The following is a 22,152-nucleotide window of genomic DNA, read 5'->3' on the forward strand; positions in this document are numbered from 1 at the left end:
CGTAGCCTTTGGCAACGAATGGGAAAATTCAATATGTTCAGTGCAGTCCTTATTATTTTCATATCTCTTAATTTGCTAAAGTCTCGGCATTTGGTTGCCAAATTCCCACAAAATAACATGGGGTAACCTCTCTGGGGAAGCGAAATGCTTCCAAATCTGAGAAGAATACACAGCATGAGGAGACTCAGAGATGGATTTAAAACCCCGTGCATTGAGGGTTCAAGGAATCTCAGTGCAGGTACCCTAAGCAGCGATGTGCTGTCTAACATCCAGGGCCTGATAAAGTTTAAAGTGAGAGCAGTTATTTCCTTTCTGCAGCTGATATGGATACTGCTAACACTGAAAGCTCTGGTTTAGGTGGGAAGAAACTTCTGTAATCAAAAAACCACTAAGCTCGGAAAAACTCAGATGGCAAGAAACCCCTTTGGTTCAACTTTCATTATATCTCAGATGTTATTAAGTTCTCTTTAATTAAATTTCAATATGTACAGTGATAATAATGCAGAAAGAGAAGCTGATATATTGGCTACACAGGTGTGAATACTATGTATGACAGAAGTAAAATGAGTAGGCCCAATAGAAATTTACATATCACATGTAAATGTAAATATCTACAGTAGAAGTTGCTAAGCTTATTTCTAAAATTAAGTCTTTGCTCTTGGAAAGGGGCAGCCACAATAACTGAGTGCTCTAAGAAGCTGCAGAGGGCTGAGAGCAAAAAGAGAGGATTCAGAGAACAGATGCCACATAACTTAATTAAGAATATCACTGCAAAGGCTAGAAAGGAAAAGGATAAAAAAGCAAAAACTGACTAAAAATTTAATTGGTCTGAACATAAAAATTGTATTAATTATCAAAATAAATTTAAATTATTTATAAGGTTTAAAATAAATAATGTAGACAAGAGATAAAATCAGTAGAATCAGCGAAAATCTAATCTATACAGATATATGTAAAGTCAGATGTCTAAGAGCAAGAGAGAGACAAGCTTTGCATGTATGCATGCTGTAGTATATGGGATCTGACTGAAAGTCCACTGAAATCAATACCATTTGACCAAATCCATAATTAACAAATTACAAGCAGTACAAATTTTCCCACAATTTCTTCCCTTGTGATACCTTGCCACTAAACAGCTGCAAAGTATAGGTAGACAAGATGAGCTGCAAACACTGAAAAAAGTATTCAAAAGGACTGTCAAGTTAAGAGGACTCATTCTTGATAGTATTGGAATTGCAATGGAAAAGCCTTGGGGAAAATGTGAAGTTTTAAAAGAGTACAAAATCTGAGCTGTTTTCTTCCACTTTCAAGTTCCCTGACTGTGCAGAATGGGTAACTGCCCTCTGTAGGGAAAAATCACTTTTCTCTCTTCTTCCATGAAACTGGAGACAGCACGCTGTCTCACTAACAAAGCCTGGTTTCATGAACAAACAGCAGAAGAATATTTTTATTTTCTTTAATCTTTTTCTTCATATTAAAAATAACTGCTATGATGTCCTGAGTAGTTATACAAGTATCATTACTTGGCAGTGTAATTAACCTGTTACTAATGTCTTCTCACATTAGCAAACAAGTCTTGAAAGCAAATACTTGGTGTCTCAAGCTGTGGTGCACGTAGCAGCCTGCAGCATGTCACCGAACCAGGAATCAGAAGGGGAAAAAAAAAGCTAGGGAATAAATTTTTGAATAAAAGTACTGTTCTCACAGCATTTTTAGTCCATCAATAACTCCACAAACCAAGAAGAGCGAACAGACCTTCCCCTCAAGATGGCATTTGAAATGTCCCTATCTTATCTTTCAAGGTTGGGTGTTAAGTGGTTGTCTGCACCCCTGTCTCCACACCGGAGAAAGTGACCAAGGCCTGGGGACATCCTGTTGGTGACACAGAACGCCCTGGGGCTGGAGGGCTGCCTGGTCGGAGCCTCCTGTACCGCCTGCAGGGCCCTCTCTGAGGCTAGATGCATGAGGATGCACTGCCACAAGCAACGCAGACAGCGGGCTCTAAGAGGCATTTGGAGACCAGGCAAGTGCTAGATGAACCTCAAAAGCCTGCCACTGCTGCTCTCTACAGGCATTAGTGAGACTCAAGTTTGGACCAGTCCCTGGTTGCCATTTTCTCCAGCAGCAGCACCTCTCCAGGGGCCTGAGCTGCGGAGGACAGGGAAGGGATGGGAGCCCAGGGAGGTGAGGGAAGCAGCAGCTGCCCCCAGGCAGGCAGGAGGAGAAGGAGTAGAGCAGGTGAGGGCTGTGACAGTGGACCTCCAAGCCCCGGGGTGGTGCACGGCCTCCAGCCTGCTCCCAGCAGCTGCTGCAGAAGGCCCTTGCCCCGCTCGCCGGCTGATGCCTGGCTGTCTGCACACTTGCTGCAGGGGCTGAGGCCACCTCTTCTTTCTGCTGTCAGTGACTGTGATTTTCCAGCAGTTTTCTGCCCATGTCCTGGACAAAATGTATTGAGGATTGATTTCTCAGACTGTTTCTCATCACATCCAAGACATAATTTGCGAGCAATGAGTCTGCGGCTATTTTGCTATGGGAATGGCTTAGTAGTGGTGCAGTCTTCTACAACAGTGATGATTACATGCTATCTGCTGAATTAACTACGCCATAATTTAACTACAATTATTAAGAACCAACTTAAAGATATGAGATGTTACAGATCTATTACATATATATAGCAGGACTATTCCCAAGGCCATTTTTCATTCCCACCAATTTAATCCGAGTTCTGAAAATCCAGGACAGTCTTTAATTTCTAAGTTAAAAATCTATCTGCTTACCTCTTTGGAGAGTCTTGTGAAAAGGTCCCCTCCCCGCAGGAAATCTAGTATTAGATACAACTTTCCCTCTGTTTGAAATGCTGCATTAGAAAAGGATGGAGATGTTTGAAGTTTGAAGCAAGATAAAGTCTCCAAAGAATGAATCTTGTTGACTAGAAGTATATCATTCATGCCATTAGCTTCCCTGTCGTTTCAGCACTTTGAGAACAGAAAAATTTAATTTCTGTATAGCTAAGCAATCAAGCTTAGACTGTGGGAAAAAAATGGTATCAGCTGAGAGACAAGAATGCATTACTAATATATTCCTTTCCATGCTAAGCACCTATGAATTAATACTGCTTTCCAGTGCACAAGGTACCAGGAGTCACTGAGGACTAGGCATAGAGAGAAGCTCCGAGGTTTGTGTGAGAGGAGAGCTCTCACTATCCAAAATGTCCTCAGAAGACCCTTTACAGTAATAATGGGGCTCCTCAGGGAGCTGGTGAGGCAGAGGAAGGCAGCTCTAGCAAGACACCACATTCATACACACACATATACAAATCTGGAGGGAGGCTGATTATTAAAAACAGTTTTTATTTACATGCTCTGGTTTTCTAAATGATACCTGTCAGCAGGTGAAGGAGTTGGCAGATATATACTCACCAACTACCCCATGAGCACTATCTATCACATCAGACTTTAAAACAAATGTATTTTAATGGAGGAATGGCTAAAACCTACTTATAATGAAATTCTCCTTTAGCATAAATGAAGAATTTTACACAGGTAGCCTCTATGACATTGTTAGAGGCAGAGTCATAAGTAGGCAGAGCGTATCTCTATGAAACTATAACACATCTAGTTACAATTCCCCAACCAATTTAAGAACAAACATGGATTATATTTTATTATAGTTACCATAATGAAGCTTGACTATGAAAGGATGATTCACTTCTGCCAAAATATCTCTCTCCATTTTTGATCGTACCCGATCCCGAACTACAAAGAAAAAACAGTAAGAACAGCGACATATTAAGAGGCAGCATGGTCACTGGATACAGTACTGGAATGAGGTTTAGGCGATTTAGATTCTGCTTCTCACTCTGCTGATGGCTTGTGGTGTGACCTTTGGCAAATCACATCACTCTCCAGTGTCTCCTTTTAATGCCTGTCTTGTCTCTGTACTAAGAGTAAGCCCTTCAGAAAGGCACCATGTCTTCCTCTGTAGAGAACAGTTCTAACTAACAGGAATATAGTATTACAAACACGGTGATTATGCTTTGCAGAAGAGAATGTTAATGTGAAAATTAAAATTATATAAAATTAATAACTCTATCTCAGATTAAACAGAATGTACTAGTCCCAGAGCTCGTCAGGTTAACCTTGTGCAAATTAACTTTTTGTACTGTGTTGATGCAGCGTTCATTAGATATTACTCAATAGCACTCTCTGGAAGTGATTTATATAAAATATTTTAAGCTTCCAATAAACCACCCAAACAATCAGTAATAAAGAAAAAAGGCTGATAAAAAATATAAAAAACTATTTTAGAGATAAATTATTATGTGATGGCAGAAAGAAAAATACTCTTTGTGGTTGAGATGAATAGAGAGTAAGAGCAAAAATAGTTAAAGAGGTGAACTGGGTTCAAACTAATCAAAACTGATGCTGAAGATTTCATAGCAAACACATTAGCAGAATGTTCAGACACTGAGGAGGATTCAAGTCCCCACATTATCAGCTCTTGATCTTACAGATTCATTTTTCAGTCAATCACAGTTTTAATAATTCTGAAATGAAAGTATTGAAATTTTTTTCTTTCTCTGCATTACACAATGCCAATATACTTTTCGGCTGAAAGCATCTACAATGGATGTTATGAGACTATTTGAGGTGGTAAAGCCTGAGATCTCAGTGAGATCCTGTCATCGCCTGTATGTGCTGTGGAGCTGCTGAGAAGCTGAGTACTCTCAGCACCCAAGTAATGAACATGCCGTAACAAACCCACATATTCTGTTGCTGTACATCAAAAATTGATACACAGAAATAGGTCCAAAACAGCTGATCTGAAAACCTTAAATACGAGTGGAGGGACACTCAGATTTCTTGCTATTTTGATGCTTTTCCTAGGTCAACAGCAATGCAAGCTTTACTTGCTCACTCAACCTAAGCTACCTTGTGGCTAAAAATCAAAACAAAGGGAATCTCGGAATCTTAGTCTTAACTTACTAGTAAAAAACCACACATCATACACTCACAAAATGCTTAACCTATGTAAAAGTAGAGCATTTCTCATGCTGTAGATCAGCAATGTTCCTAGGCAGGAATTCTTGTCGGACAGGTGGGCATTGCTGAACACTCTGTGTGGGACATTTCCTATTAAGCTTGGTTAGAGAGGCTAACAAAGTGCCTCTCTGTGCTTGCGCTGCACAGGTGTGTGTGTAGGCTGGCAGAACGGCAGTGCACCCTCCTGTCCTCATCATTTCAACCTCCAAACAGGTAAAGGCACAGCTGTGCAGCCAGGTGCTTTGCCAAAGCCCCCTGCGCTGTGCCCTGCTCACTTCTATGGTGGTTACAGGCTGCGGACCTGTCAGGCTGCATTTCACCCTCCTCCCCACATGTATAGAGCAGCCGCAGCGACATTAAGGAAAAGGTTATGTCAACACAGAAGACACCTCATTCTCTAGAGTCATGGCCCTGTAACTGCTCTGAACCTAGTCTGCTCCAAAGCTGCTCTAATCACCACCTTTCACAGTGGCTTCCAAATAAAGTCACCAGAACCTGTTATCAAGATTACAGCTTGGCATGTGAATTAGTGACCTGCCCTCCCCATCTTCCAGCATCAAATACTGTCTGATTTAAATGCTCTGAGGGCAGAAACTATACAGGCTCAGAGTTTTAAACAACCCTACCCACCAAAGAAGCTATTAATCATATTACCTAAGAAGACAAGTCCACTTGCTTTCTCCCACTGTCCTGTTCTTACCCTATCACTTCCATATGCCTGGGTCCTGCCTGATCTTAACCTCAAAGTAGCCTCCCTAGAGGTATCTACCTGCTTGCACCAGCTTACATACCACAGGGCACTGTCAGTTATTGTACCAAATGCTGCAAATCCATTGTCATGACATTTCATAAATGTGCAAGGTTAAATCTCTTCTCCTTTTACTATTAATTCTGTCAGAGCAGGAGGAAAGATTTATTTTCTCTTATTCCAGATACACCTGGAAATAGGAATTCCCCTGCTCTTCCTCCCTCTTGTATTTTTGGGATTGGGGCAATGTGGGTCTTACATTCACCAGGAAAGGTTTTAAGAAGAGACAGCACTTTGACGTAACATTTCAACAGCATGAGGCTCTGGCTTCATCTGACTCCTATGTCATCTTCCAGGCACAGTGAGTGGGAAAGTGCCTCTCTTCTGCACTTTGGAAATTTTTTTCTAGTATTCAGTAGCCCCAGTCTGCTCTGCTGAGGGAGTCTCCCTTCTAGTTCTTACATCCTGGCAGTCAGATAATTAGATTGACTTGCTCAAGCATCATCTGAATTATTTTTGGCTGCTTATTCAGCTTGCTAGATCCTAGCTATGAACGGACTCCTCCAGCAGCATGGAGAGAGATAGACAGGGTCTGAACAGCTGCTGCAGTGCCAGGGATGATAAGGCCTGAACATTAAAGATACTTCTACACAGGTGACGAGGCAAACATGTGTCTTTGCTTAGTCTCATCTGGCAATCAGTGAACATGTACCACCATTAATTTCTCCACTCATTTCCAAAATGACAAGGAGCCATTTCTGTGAATTCCTTTCTGAGTGAATCTCTTTTCTCTGATGGTCTTACCAAAGAACTGCAAAACCAGCACTAGAGCTCAGTAGCCCCAGGGAAGATGATGGAGGGACTCAGTTCAGCACTGCTCAGCACAGGGCTGGGCTCTCCCTGCACAGGGACCTGCCCTGTGCTGCAGAACAGCTTCCCCATCTGCCCACCTCTACGTAATGTCAGGGGATGTATGCCAAAGGCACAGACAAAAGTGCAAATAACCCAGCTTCCCCATCCTCACTTTGACCACTTGCAGGGGCCTCAGTGCAGCACACAGGCAGCTTGGGCAGGTAATGCTTACACCAGATGTTTACCTCTATTATTAAAATACTCGCTGGAAATAGTGTTTGACTGCTAAACCCTTGCCCTTTCTACCCACTATCAAATTTGGTTTGAAGGGTGAGTTTTGCCACTTATCTTTAAATTATACATCAGACAGAAGCAGAGAACACAACCTGGAGCAATAAGCACAAAGTCATGAAGATTGTTTGCATGTTCTTGAACAAACTAGCTCTCCCTGAAATAATCCCTGGTGTCATGAGACTGGTGGAGCCTGTAACAGCAGAGGAAGCACCTGCTACCTTGAAATAAAAACAGTTCCCATTTCCAGGTATTAATGTGGTATGAAAGAGAAGTGGAGACAGCTGAGGATATGTGCAAATAAATAGAGCTTACCCACTTCTGTCTGTCTAGCTCTGAACATGAAAGAGGAGGATGTTACTGCTTACTTTATTTAACACTGAATGCTTAAGGAGATGGTTTTATTTAAGGTATGAATTTTTACTTCTTGGTCTGTTTTAATTTTAATAACCAAGAAATACAGAGGGAATGGGGAAAAGGGAAAAGTATATTCAGAGCATCTTCCGAGAGGAGAAAAAAAGTTCCTTCTCAATAATGGACTAGCCATGTATTTTCTGAATAAGAAAATAAAACCGTAATCCTGCTTCTCTCTCTGAAGCTCTCATGATTATCAACTTTGGTTGAGATTTAAATATGGAAATATAAATTAAATAAAGCCAATGAACTTCTCATCCATATGTCTCATTTAAAAACTAAGAGTCAGTGCATCTCTAAGCTATGTACACTGTCAAGTAATGATGATCTAGGGACATCCTTTGATATACATGCAATGACATCGTATCAGTTCAGCAGGATGTCGAGCCAACCCAGTGAGAACTTTAATTAGTAAATCATGGCCTACAGGAGTTGTAAAGGGGGAGTTTATACAAGATATACTAATTTATTCACTGTAATACTGATTAAAATTTATAGCTAATTCACCATAAGGGGAAAGTAACTTGTCATGTATCTAGTGACTGGCTAGCTGAGCTGAAGTCACAGCTCCGTGAAGTTAAACACTGTTCAGCCACCAGTTTCAGTGGCACCAGAGTATTGCTTCTGAGATCTCTTTGGCCAAAGAATAACTTCCAAATATTTTTACTTAATAGTACCCTTCTCACTGCTGTCCAGAGTAATTCTTAGTTCTACTAGAAGAAAATAATCCTGAAGCTAGTGTGTAATACTTTGCTGGTCTTTCCTCTTTCTTCAGACTTACCTGGAGTAAAAGTTGATGTTTCTACTTCACGAGAAGTAATTTTCAATTTAATTTGCAGTACAGCTTTGCTTTTTGCATATAGATTTGGTGTTAAAAGGCATGAGGGTTTTACCTACAGCCTCGTACAAGCTGAGCCATACATCGATTTTAAATTGGTATTAATTCAATTTTCAAATCTCAAATAAAAATGAAATAGCTTTCCTTCTGCTCTCCTTCCTGGGTTACAATCCCCCTGGTGCCATGCATGTGTCCCACACCATGCTTCCCCTGGTGCCAGCTGGATCCCGTCAGGACATGGATGCTTGAAGTTAGTGCTCCCATGACTGATACCGTTTTCCACTTATGGCTTTCCTCTTTAAATGGAAAAGCTCTTTTTGTAGAGCAAGATTCAGCAAGGGACCATGTAAAACAGACATCCTAATGCCTTAGCTAAAGGCACTGATCTGCAAATCAGACTTGATAAGCAGCAAAATCCTCAATGCAGCCGTCTCGGGTTCACCCATGGGAGGAACCTCGACGTGGTGCATCAGGGTTAAGAGACAGGAGCCAAGATGTATGTCCATTTTTCCATGAGGAAAACCAGTGTGGAAGAAGGGAGCATGTCTGCCTCCATCCTGCCCGTTCTGGGGATCAGCACAGTGCAAGGAGCTGGGTTTTGGCTGCGCATACAGATGGTGTGGAGACTTATGCAATATATTCCAACTTCCTCAACAGGTGCCAAACTTGGGTGTTGCTCTCACCTCTGCTGGTTGACTGCACAGAGTCTCATGGGTGAAATATTTTCTGTACACATTAGTTGAGGTCCAGCACAATTCTGGTTTGCTCATGACCGCAGTCATTTGCCTGGTCATCCCCTGTGAACATCTCTGACTTACTGATGCAGCCTCACAAATGCAAACAGAGCACTTGGATCCTTCAATACACTTCTAGAAATAGTTAAATTACTTAGAGCCTAAATCCTTTTTAAAAAGGGGATGGAGATAGGTTTTGTGGGCTCTACAAGGCATCTAAAGCTGAAGACATATCTACCACTTTTCAATAGCACCAAAGTGAACTCTTATTTATTGTAAGTTGGTGTTAGGTGCATAGATCCTTTTTATAACTCTAGTTCCAGTGTGAATTCCTGCTGTCTGCCTTGAGACACAGGGCCCTGGTCGCTTCCCAGAGTCCTCTGGAGGTGACGCAGGGCAGGACCTGATGCTCTGGATGCCTCTCTGAGTGAGTCAGTCTCTCTCCACTGATTTTAGAGGCAATCTTCTTGGTGTCACTGGGCTGAAATTGGCATTTGAAAGTTTGATTTTTTTTTGAACTAGGAATGCATTGTCAGACAGTGGATTTGGTGCTTCAGTGACTTGTCCTTACGGCCTTTTGTCCTTTCTGACAACTTTACGTAGTGCTGTTTAATCCCCTGAGCTGCAACACCAGGGAGAGAAACCCCCCTGCGTGTCTGACACCAGCAACTGTCCCTTACAGAAAGCTGTTCCTGCAGGAAGATACACACAGAAAATACATGAATAATGTCAAAAGTTTCACAGAGATGTTTGGCAAAAAGCATTATTGATTAGAAATTATTTGCCTGTCCCTAACTTTCAAAACAACCTTTTGATAAGACATGTCCCTGCTCAGCCAGGAGCAGAGCACTAATTAATTAACAGAGCAAGAATGGGGAGAGTTAGAAACTATGTTAACTTAATCAAATCACCATTGAAAAATACTGGTAGCAGGAGAAATAAATCAGTGAATAAAACAATGGATTTAAATTTCATCCATTATCTTCCTCACTTCCCTAAAACTCAGCACCATGCCTTGAGTGGAACTCAGGAACACGCAACTCAATTTCAAATTCTTCACATAGCACTGGTACATGCCAGTGATATATAAAATGGAATATATACATAGAACTATGTACAACATCCTTTTCAATTCTACTTCTGTTATTTTCATCTGGTTTTAATGATGGCTGTAATAGACAAAGGCAGAGAACAGGATTCTAATTTCAAATCCACACTGTATATGTCTGGAAGACAAAGTACTTGTGTGGTGACTAATTACTGAAGATACGGAGAAATACAGGCTTTCCAAAAAAGATCATAATCTGGCTTCAATGGTTCTGCCTGGAAATACTATTTGCATTACTGTGTTTCTGCTCCACACAGTATTACACTCAAATCTTCTAAAGAGCAGCCTTTCATGTTGTACCTTATCAGCAGAGCATTATTACAACACAAAACAGAAGTGTCCTGTTGACACCTGAATGTAGAAGTACACCAATAATGTCACATAGAGATTTTATGCACATTTCTTTTCTATAAAGAAATATATTTCTTTTTTTCCTCTGTGTCCCCAAATATAGAACCTTTTAGAGATGGGGAAAGAGCCATTAAAAACAGAGCTTTACCACTCAGCCCTAGTGCTGCTGCGGCAAAAGAAAAAAGGTTCACAGAGCAGGAGACACTCCTTTGAGGAAGGGCACTCTGAAAAATCAATACAAACTCAGACTGCTTTTTAGGAGTCCAGGGTCTGGAGGAGGTCATTTTATCTCCCCCTCCACTCCATTTTTTTCCCCTTTTACATGAAACAACACATTTTGCTTTAAAGAAATCAAAGACTTTCCTTTGTTTGTTTATTTGTTTCTGGTTTTTGTTTTTTTTTTTTTTAAAGTAGCTCGGATGCTTCACTGTTGAGATTTGGAATTACATATGTCTCTAAATTAATCCTAAATTTTAATACTGATCTGCCATTTATATTATTTACACCTATTTATTATTCTTGTTAAATGTTTGGAAAAGTTAATTAAATCTTGCAATATCCCTCTGAAGTACCTCTGCCCAATTTTCCAACAAGGAGAACAGATTGATGAAGTCTAATGCTAGAAAAAAAAAATCATATGGGAGTTGTCAAGAGCAAACATGGGTTTCTAGGACATACTAACTCTGTTGAAAAAAAATTCTCAAAGCAGAAACTTGAGCTCTCCCTGTGTTCTCCTGACACCCTTCCCAGGGAGGAGCAGCGTGCAGAGGCTGCAGCGCGTCTCAGCTCTGCGGGTGCTGCTCAGTGGGCTCCCTCCTGCCCATTGGAGCCTCTGGCAGCTGCGACCTCCCGCTGTTTCCCCACTGAGACACCAACTTGGATCTCTTTCCCCGGCCCAAAATCCCACAGACGCTGCAGGAGCTTAAATGTGTTTTAGATTTTTGGCTGAAATTAGCCAGTGGGTTCAACCCTGTCATTAGAGAAGTACTGACCGACAGACCAGCCAGATGATCATATAAACCTCATGTCCTTACACAGAGGTGAAATTTCAATTTTTGTGTATTTTTAAACAGGACTGGACCAACTGAATATACACAGATGTGCTTGTGCACAGCTCCCAGGTGAACCTATTCCCCCCGCAAGGTCTGTGAGCTGCAGATGTATAATGATATCCAATAAGCCAAATCCTATGGTGATGTACAACACCAATAAAGTCAGAATTACACCCCTTACAATCGCATAAATCAGTTCTAGCTAACATCATCAAAAAAAACCTGAAAAAATGGCTCACTGAAGAGCAGAGAAAGCTGTCATTTGCTAGTGTGGAACTTCCACCAGAAAGCCAAAATCTACAGCTGGAAATACATCTGTCCATGACTCGTGCAAAACAGAAAGCCTTCAACACCTCTGCATAGCTGCACCTGGGTCATCTTTCTTTTTTTGATGTAAAGCATATGTTTTATTTAAATTTATTTACCTCAGTGGATGCTATATCCTGTCAAATGATCCATGAAGTGATATATTTGTTTATTGAATTCTACTGTAACATAGTCCTATTTTTTATTAGATTTCTTTCAGTTGAACAGATATATAATTATTATCATTATTACTATTGCAGGCAATAGCGACGATTTCAATATTAACTCTTACTGGCAGGCAATAATTACCTATGTTCTAGGAATAGCCATAATTTCGAAATGACAAACTAATAAGAGTGCTGACCTTGGAATTCAGAGATCCCAGTAAACACCATGCATCAGTAGCTCTGGAAATTATGATGACGTGAAGGGACAAACTGGTGGCTGTTTCATGTAGTTTTGCAATAAAGAAAAGTTGCTTATAACAGTTATGAAACAGTTGGTCTTTTTTCACCTCACAAAATAGATATGTAAAATTTAGTTCCAGCCTACACGAATCCAACAGAGAAAAGATATACAGGTACATATAGTCCTCAGTCCTACTCTTAAATACTGTCCAAAGACAGATGAATTTGCTCCATCAAATTTCTCTTATACCTCCTGTCAGACTCTAATTCCCTGCAGCTACTGCTCTGCTGCAGCACTGGCTAAGTCACATGCAGCTGCAAAGAAGAGGCAACACCGAGCCTCATGTTTCCTACCCGTGGGGCATTCCAGTATTAAATGAACATTTGCCTTGTGTTTGCTATTGTGATGTTGCTACGTCAACAGAAGCAATGAAGAAATTGTTTTTCTCTTGTCCTGCTTAAGATGGAGATGATCCAGATGTCCAGGAACTGCTGGGTCTCTCAGGGTCACGAGTTTCACTGCTTGCCTTCTAAACTTGAAGCCCACCATGGTTTAACCCACTGTTGCTGCTCCTTGTTCTCAAAACACACCTGTTTTGTGGGTTTTACAGGCAGGGCTGAATAAAGTTTGTGAATTAGTTTACTCTGCAAGTGTGAAAACTGTCTGTGCTTCAGTATTCACCACAAATATGTTCTGCAGTGTATCATCAAAGGCAAAAATACAGCTTTTATGATTGAAAAGTATTGGGAGTGACCACTGGCTCAGCAGTGAAAATGCAAAGACATTCCCTATTATATCAGCCTTCTAATAAAAAAAATTGTTCCCTTTATTTAGTCTCTCCAGACCTAAAAAGTCAGTTGTACTGAAAGGAAAGTTTCTTCTCCTTCAAGAACTTTGAGCAACTATTAATTCACTTGCAAAGCCTGGCAGTGGTGGAAGGAGGTGAGGGTGGTGCTGGAGCTCCCCAGGGAGCTCCTCAGGTCACTAACTCAGGGCAAAATGTCCTTGTGGGAAAGTGATTTAAAGCCCACCCAAGTCCCTTCTATTTTGTTATATGAGCCCCTACTATTTCATTTAATGGCACAGTATGGAACCTTCTGCCTTGTCCAGTTGGGATGTTTATGGACAAGACCAACAATCTTTAATATAATCTTTTATATAATATTGAGTGAGAATTCCTGGAAGGAGTGGAAATGTGGGATTATCCCTCTGTGGAAAATGCATGTATTGGCATGCTGTCATTTGCCACCAGGCAGTTTGGCTCATAGGCTGAACTAATCCTGGTAAATGTTTTCTGTAGAGCTGCTTGAAACTTGTAATTTTGAATATTTTCAAAGATGCTCTTGATTTTGTTCTGAATTGGAAAAAAAGCCAAAATTGAAAAAAAAATTTTGGGTGCATTGAAGTACTGTTTTGTTAAGGGCTTTAATTTATTATTGATCTATTTTTAAAGACTAATTACAATGTAAACTATAAAATAATTTCTAAAAAGAAATACAATCAAACCAGAGCATTCTGCTGAAATGCTTACTACCAATGTTTTTTCAAGCGAAATTTCACCCAACACTCCTGTTCCTGTGGATGGGCACTCTACCAGAAACAGTACACTGAATCTTTTCTTTATCAATCATAATATGCATTCAGAAGATGGAATAATAAAAAAGAAGATTTATGGGTGCTTCAGGAAAAATATGTTCACCGAGCCCACCAGGAATTTTTAAAACAGAACCCCCATGTCTTACAAGTGTAGGGTAAACATACAATAGTATGAAGTAATGTTTTTGTAACTGGCCTAATTGGAGAGCAGTTTGCCAGCTTAGTGCTGATACAGGTAACATAAGGTGGTGGCCGGACGGTGAGAGGTGCATTTCTCAGAAGGGAGGGTATGGATGGATTGGTCACAAAGCATAAGAAGGCATAACATTCATCCCACACTACGCAGCAGCCCTGGCCATGACTGCACTAGGCTGACTTCTCACTCTAAACACTTTGTCCATTAGGCTGCTTAGATGTGGTAAACACAGAAGCAATCCAATCTGACTTGCTCTAACAAAATGTTTTGGACAAGCATTTTAGTTACTGAATTCCAAATATTTTGGTTTGTGAAATGAGTAACTAGTATATTTAAGGCATCACTGAGGAAATTGAGATAGTGGCTTATCATCCAAAACTGAGGACACTCAGTTGATTTAGGAGATATGAAGCCCTGAGACAGGTCCTATTTGTAAACCATGCAGGATGAGGTTTATCAGATTGCCTGCAACCCAGCCCTCTGAGCTACTTGCACACAAAATAGATGGTAATTTAGAACTCAAATATTTCAAGAAAATTGTGGCGTTTAATGTCAACATTCCGGCAAACCAAATCTTTGCTTTGCCCAGGCCCTGATACGCTACGCAGACACGCTTAATATAGCTCCCTTGACATGTTAGCCTCATAAAAATAAATGAGCATCTGCGAGACGGCTGTCTGTCATTGAAGAAGCTTCCAGTCCCATCAGCAAGTAGGGTGTGAAGTCAAGGCAAGGTCATTTCCTAAATTAGAGCATAAGGAAAAGCCTGGTCTCGCATCGTTACCAACACACTGACTAAAGCTTTGCAACCAGTAAGCCTTGGCCACACAAACAGCAAGAAAAAAAGGCTGATCTAGTGTTTTCTCCTGCGAGGAGAGAAACACAGTGCTCAATCACAAATTATCTTTCAGCCTGGATTCCACTACTGTATAGGGAGCCTCGTGGAAGATATGACTAAGTTCAGAGAGTCTCTGGGTGAAATCATGGCCCTAAAACAGTCAGTAGTAAAACTATTGTTGACATTAATAGGATCTCACAATCTACATCTCAGTCCCTGTATACAGTTCTGAAAATATACATAGCTGCTTGAACTTAAAAGAGTACCTAACTAAAGAGGAAATCTTCTTTTTTCCTATGTCACTGGGTAACTGCCAAGAGCTAAACATAAACCATACTAAGCAATGACTAAAGGGAGACAGGAGGAGAGTGGATAAATATTTAAAGGATATAAACATGAAGGACAGAGAAGACTTATTTATCAAAATAAAAAGAAAGAAAGGAGTATAAAGAGGAGGACGTAAGTGAAACAGAAAAAAAGGAAATGTATGCTGTGTCAGGCAAACTGTAACCAGATGAACCCCTGTGAAGTGAGTGAAGGGTTGGGACTGAAGCCTCGTCACTTGGCATATTTTAAAACAAAACTGAACAGAATGATGATTTAGTAAGAAACCAGCCTGCCCTGGCTGCAGACGAATGAGATAGCATCTTTCACTAGGTGCTACTCTTCTGCAGTGACTCCACCTCAATAAAGCATGCTTTTAAAATTTTTTTTCTAGATTTCACTACTATGTGCAAGTGTCTGGGAGACTGACTGAAAAGGGCATTTGTACCAGGATTAATACCTGCTACATTATGTTAGAATATTTCAGCAAAATGAAAAAAACCCCAGAAACTAAAAATTCCTATTGGGAATAGACTTGAAAACCTTGTGAAGAATAACCATAAGCAGGTTAGCTTCCACACAGTGCTTTTAATTCTGATATTTCAAATAGCCTTACCAAGAGCCTTGGATCACTATGGCTGTTACCCTGTAGGTGACAGCTGGGAGTAATGCAGAGGGGTAATGCAGCTCATCCAAGGCTACCCAGCACAGCATCCACCAGCCCTGTGACAGTCCTTCTACTGACTGCTCAGCAAATCATACTCCTCACATACAGAATGCAAACTTTCAGGCTTCCTCAAGGCTTTGCTTTGGAAGTTGCTTGCTTTGTTCTGCTTGTGAAAAAGTGCTCTCAAACCCTCTCATGCAATAAACTCTCTATAGCAAACTAAAAAACAAGTGTCATAACATCATGACAGGGGTTCTGAATATTTCTTATGAAGATGCATGTAAGGAGTCCTATGACCCTGGCAAATAGCATGTAGCAAGGTCAAGTCTTACACCTCATGAGCACCTCCATTTTACTCCCTCAGTCTCACCTATAGCCACCCTTCAAATCCCTTCCATCCCCGCCCTGATGACAGGGCTGAACAGCCTCGCTCCTGCTGTTTCCCTTCTCTGCCAAGGGAAGCCACCGAGCACCTGCTCTGCCGGCACTGAAGCTGAGCAGCCCTCTTCCCTTGCAGCCTCCCCTCGGGTACCAAACAGAAGGGGGCAGGAGGAGTGATGCTCTGGAGAAGCTGGCAGACAGCTATCACATGCTTCCTGAAGCTGCAGAGAAGATTAGTTCTGTCCCTGTCTCACTTCCACCACAAAGCTTAGTCTTCCCCTTGAAATGACACCTGGAGCAAGTGCTGCCCATGATCCACAGCCCTCTGTCTTCGCAGCCCTCCACTTCTCGACTTGCGATTTTGCCCTTCCTATTGCCTTTCCCTTGGCTCCGCACAGTAGATCACAACTCCAAGCCCGCTGCTACCCCTGACTGCTTGGCTCGGAGGATGGCAGATTCCCCCTGCCCCAGAAAGCCACCCTCAGGAATCTGGGGGGCACCAGCTCACCTGGGGACAGCTGAGGGCTTCTGGGAAATGACAATGTCTGGATTTAAGTAGGTTGGAAATTCAACTGAATGAAGGCTGTGCATTTAGTGGGGTGGCCTAGGAAGAGCCTCTTTGGGTTCCTTGGTACCAAGGTCAAAATGTGCTGCTGAAGAAACCATCTTCTGTGTAAAAGTCTGCTCCTGAGTGCTCTCTGGAGCTGCTGAGCAAAGCCACTGGCTATTTCCTGAACAAAGCAAGAGAGAGGGGGCACAAGCTGGGGACCCATCCTTTTCCCTTTATGGGGAAAGTCTTCTAGGAGACAGAGATAGGTGGTAAACGTGACCCAAATGTGGGGAACAAAATGTAAAAACAAAAATACAAAATAATCCTTCTAAACTTAGATGTGAAAATACTTCTTTCGTATGATAACCTGTAAGGGTCAAGTTAGTACCTGCATCTATTTACATCCTACCTAAATGTACGCATTAATATTTTACATTGTATAGCTTATTGTATCCATAATGAAAACAAAATTGAATTGATCAGCATTGAAAAAACCTATATAGCAGTACAATCCCATAAACCTGAAACTCCCTCTGAACATAAAAGGCAGCTCTGAGTTAACAATGTTGATGATGACAATTGCCCACTAAAAGGCAACTATGTCATACAGCACAAACAAAGTCTAAAAGATGACCAAAGACACAGCGCAAATATCTGAGAAATTCAGGCTTTGCCCAAATTTACAAAAATAATCTACTGGTGCTGAGAAAAACATCAGTTAAATTACTGTGCCATGGAAACCTCTCAAGTGTGTCAATTACAGTTGCATGCAGATAGAAAATGCTGTAGACAAAATGGAAAGGAGAGGCTGTCATTGACACTGATTGCTAGTCTCTCTTTGAACATCATCAAAACCTCCAACTTGGAGCAAATGCCACAGCCATGAGGAAGCCGTAACTGACATGTGTAACCCACATGAAGAGTATAAAAACACAGAGAATAATTTTGTTTCCGTTGAAACAAATCCCAGATGGTAGTCTCCCACACTGTGCCATGTAACTTTTATGGAGAGCCAGCTGAGTGCTAGCACGCCTCCAGCAGCAGCTGTGAACAGAACGCCTGGCCAGCTGTTTGGTGAAGGTTTACAAGCGATCCAACTGCAATGCTGTGAGGCAAGCCATCAGCTGTGCAACTGACCCCAACCCTCTGCCATCACTCTGACTTGAAATGACATCAAGTGGTAGTGTTGACCTCTCTGTTAATCTGTCCTCGTGCTTGAAAGGAAATAACATTTTTCTGTTGCATTATGGGAACCACTAAAAGCAGTGGGATGCAACTCCCAGAGGATGCATATGAATTTGGTTTCCAACCAACTATAAATGCACTGCAGTTGCAGGCAGCTGAAAATGGTTAAATGGCAATTATGTTGGATGCTCCAACTGGTGCAACTTACTCAGTGAACAAAACAAACAAATGCTTTTCATATAGATAATGGATTTGTACCACAGCCAAAGACTTGCAGAGTCCATCAGGGAGGTTAAAAATCCCAGGGATATTTAGTTATTGTATTTCCAGTTTAGCTATCCACTACAGCTACAAAGTTATGCAAAAGTACAGTTGATTCATAGCTCTAATTATTTCAAATAGTCAATGCATTATAAGAAGAGACACTTCTTAACAATTTCTTGGTTTGGATTCTTTAGCCATTAAATTCCATAATGCGGCAGATTGTACCTAAGTGAGGAGGAGTGTTAATAACATCTCCATTAATATCTGACTATTACTTTTCATAAGGACATTGAGCACTGTGAAGAGGAGGCTGGCATAATTAGGTTAATATTACAGATATGGAGATTGAGGAGTAGCAGTAATAGCTACTGGTTTATGTTCATGCATCAGGCTGGTGGCAGAGATGCAGGCAAAGCCAAAGTCTTGTAACTCCTAAACTGAGGTACCAGCTCCTATATTAAACAAAGCCTGTCATGAAAGAACAGACTACATGACATAAATTCACAGGAGATGAAGACTAAAAGCATTTGAGTCTGTATTTGCCAAAAGAGCAATTTTTCTCTTCCTGTAATTCACGCAGCCTCATGGTACCAACAGCAAGCTCTTGGACGTTGGGCAGGATTAAAAGGCTCCCAGTGGTTCATTCACGTGCTGAGCAGCTGACTCAGTGGGTTGCCAGCAACAGCTTCTCTTTTTCAGCAGCATTTTCTTAAAATTAGAAGCATTACAAGCAAACAAAGTTTACAAAGCTCCTTAAAGACAGCGCAAGATAAACAAGACATAAAAAATTTCAAGCCCCAAGACCAAAACAAAAGAAAACCAGAAAAGCAGACCTTCACATGAAGATTTCCATTTGGCCTACAGGATGCCAGCCAGAAAGGCAGAAGGAAAAGGGCAGCAGGAAAGATAAAACAGTGACCAGTGTTATGTTACTACTGGTAAAGCCTGACTGGCCTGGGTACATGCTGCCCACTGATGTTCTGCTTAATTCTGAAGCTAAGCACATGAGAGAAGGTGAATGGAGTTTGACAGCTGCAGGCAACCATGAGGAACTAGAACCACCCTCCAGAAATGCTGCTGTCTTGAGCAGCAATGCAAAGAAAAGTCGTGTTACAAATCCTTCTACCCAGGGACTGGCTTTTCCTAGGAACTTTCTCTGAATGGGAATCCAAAAAGGAACAAACATTCAACATCTTAACTATATGACCACTCTGCCATCTTTGCAGTAGAACATTTTACCTGTTCAATTAAAAATCCTGAATTTTCAACAGTCTGCTTGGTAGAGCAGGGATACTGCTGCTACTTCTGTTATAACAAAGCATTCACAGAGGACCTGAGATCTGAACATGAAGCCAGAGGAGATCACATTTTGTTTAACAGTCACCTCTGACTTATTTAATATATAGCTAAACCTTTTTCTAACCCAGACATCTAGAAAAATGAACCCTGAGGAAGGAAAGGAAGATACAAGATTCTCAGCCTACAGAAGATGGAAGCTAAACATGATAACAGTCTTCAAGATGTGGAAGAAAACTGCAGAGAGGAAACTGTTCTCAGAGGAGAGGATGTGGACTAATGGCTTCAGCTGTGGCAAGGCAGATACAGGACAGATGTTAGGAAGCATTTTATAACAGTAGGGATAGAGACAGTCTAAGAACGAGTTAGGCAAACATCTGTGAGGAAAACACAAAAGCATAGCTGTGCCACCCTAGGTCAGAGATGGGCTGCGGGACTTCTTCAGGTGCCTTCCAGCCAATGCTTTAGTAGCAGCACGAGGCATGGGGTGCCCTCCAAGAGTCCCACACCAGTGGGTTTACCTGGTGCAGATCCAGGCAGGGACATGAGTTAGGCTTCCAAAGCAGAACCAGTGAGCCTCTGTGGCTGTCCTGGGGATCAGCCAGTCCTCTCTCCCAGGTACTTGGCTCAGGCAGAGCACTGCACACAGCCAGCAGTGCCTCTCTCACTCCGGACTCATTAATTCACCTGGAGCTTCATGTCAGTCTTCACAGATCTTCATAGATCTGTTCCAGTTAAACTAAGCTGTGCTCTTCTCTCCTCTCTCTGTGATTTCCAGCTATTGTTGGTGAGGACTAACAAAGGCCATTGCACCTCCCAGTCCTTTCCTGGTAAAAGTGGGCTTTCTACAGATAAAATGGAATTGCACCGCATTTGTCAAACAGGATAAACATTTCACTCGTGTCTTCAGGACAACTGTCCACATAGTCTCTCCATTCTTGAAACTACACCAAAACCAACTAACAGCAATCTGCTACTTGATAATAAAAAATATCAAATGTGGCCTTTTCCATAAAGAGATAACCAATTTGGGAATAACTGCAAATATCTGTTATTAGATGTACAGTGCAATGAATATGACAAGAAGAATAATTCAAGGGAAAGCAAGCAGTAGTGACAGCCCTTGATCAAGTCTACTATGGGCATTTTAAAGAATGAGTTTGGTCTGAAAGGTTTTTACTGATGGCACCTACAGGAGCTGCAGTTTCAAGTGTCTCCATTGCTACTTATTTGCTGTGTCAAGCACAGCAGAATCAGCTGAAACTTTAGAGAGATAGATGGCAAATTGACTGAAAATTACAAGGCATTTTGGAAAATTGCTTTTTACTATCAAAAGAAGTGAGTATGATGGACTATTCATTCCTGAAAACAAACACCCACCATTCCTTGACTGGCTGGAATAGCCAGGGGACACATTCAAATGCAACCTGCAAGAGCTTGTTGCTTTTCAGAAACTTCTTTAAAGAAGTCATTCTTCCCATATTTCATTGACAGAAGAGTGTGACTCAACAAACATTTAGAACAAACTTGTATAATTTGATCACAGGTGAAGAACATATCCTTTCTGCCAAAGAAATCAGCAGACTTTTCAGTGCTCTTCCTCTGACTTTAGATCTGAATCTCCTTTGTGCTCTCTAGGGAATCATCATATGAATACCTGAATAATGCAACACTTTCAGCTGCTGCTAAAAGGGCCCATGGAACTGCTCAAGGATTAGAAACTAAGGGTGTGGGCATGTTAACTTAGCAAAAAGACGGGAAAATTTAAGACAGCTTTGTGCTATACCTAGTGAAAAACACAGAGGTGCACTCAATGTCTTCATAGCAAAGTCTAAAACTGGCTTAAACCTATGACTGCACTAGCAAGCAGTGTGGTGCATCCAGCAATCTATGGAAAGTAACGGTGGGTGCTGGGACCTGAGGTTGCCCCACGCTTGATGTCTCACTTTGGTCCCATGGCCTGAATGTCCATGAGAGGCTGGAGGGCACTGGTTGTGCTCCTGGTTTAGTTTCATCAGGAGGGAACCTAGCCTGTGTGCTCCAAAACTTGCTTGTGTTCTGGCAAACCAAGGCACGGCAAATGGAGATGACTGGAAGAAATGCTTCAGAAGCCCAGTCCAAGTCAAAGCACCAGTGCTGTTGGATGCTAGGACTCCCAACACAGTTTCTGCTACACCACTGAATTTATCAAGCAGAAAGCTGGGGTTTGCTTGTGAGTCCTGTCCTGTGCTCTCTTTGGGGAGAATAAAAATCTATTTCAGGCAGCAACATACTAAGCTGCTGAAGCTGCGTCCCAAATGAACATCCAACTATGCAGTGAGCTATATTTTGATATTACTGTAATAGCAGAGTTGTACTGGACAGGAAAGGACTGGGTAATATTGCTGCATTTACCTACAGCATATATGACAAGTGTAGAAGTGTGTGCTCCTACGCAAATCAGTCTGGCAGGGAGAAAGACAGGGAAGTTGATTACAATTTTTAGTAATTCTGTCCTCCTTAGGACAACAGGAAAAACTTGCTTTCTAGCAACCTTTTAACAAGGTGACCCAATACAGAACTCAACAGTCAAAATTTTCATGAAGATGAAGCTGAGTTTTCTTTCGCCCTTAGGAGAAGAGGAACAACAGGTTTTTGTGTAAAAACAAACCATCCCAAATGCTGCCGTGCTACAAAGCAGAGAGCATTTTTATTATCCAGAGTTCATTTCT

The 22,152-nt window shown here is 41.5% G+C and overlaps 1 protein-coding gene across 5 annotated transcripts in view; it reads right to left on the reverse strand.

The window, feature by feature from the left end:
* Window positions 1-22,152, reverse strand: part of RPS6KA2 (ribosomal protein S6 kinase A2) — a 316,658-nt gene that overhangs the window by 78,136 nt on the left and 216,370 nt on the right. For all 5 annotated transcript variants that reach the window (XM_074863008.1, XM_074863010.1, XM_074863011.1 and 2 more), the window contains 2 exons: window positions 3,675-3,755; window positions 2,778-2,857 (listed from right to left, as the gene is read on the reverse strand). In XM_074863008.1, the coding sequence (XP_074719109.1) occupies window positions 2,778-2,857; window positions 3,675-3,755 (161 nt within the window). The remainder of the gene's footprint in view (window positions 1-2,777; window positions 2,858-3,674; window positions 3,756-22,152) is intronic.

Source organism: Strix uralensis, chromosome 3 (assembly GCF_047716275.1).
Source record: "Strix uralensis isolate ZFMK-TIS-50842 chromosome 3, bStrUra1, whole genome shotgun sequence".
Classification (NCBI taxonomy): Eukaryota; Metazoa; Chordata; class Aves; order Strigiformes; family Strigidae; genus Strix; species Strix uralensis.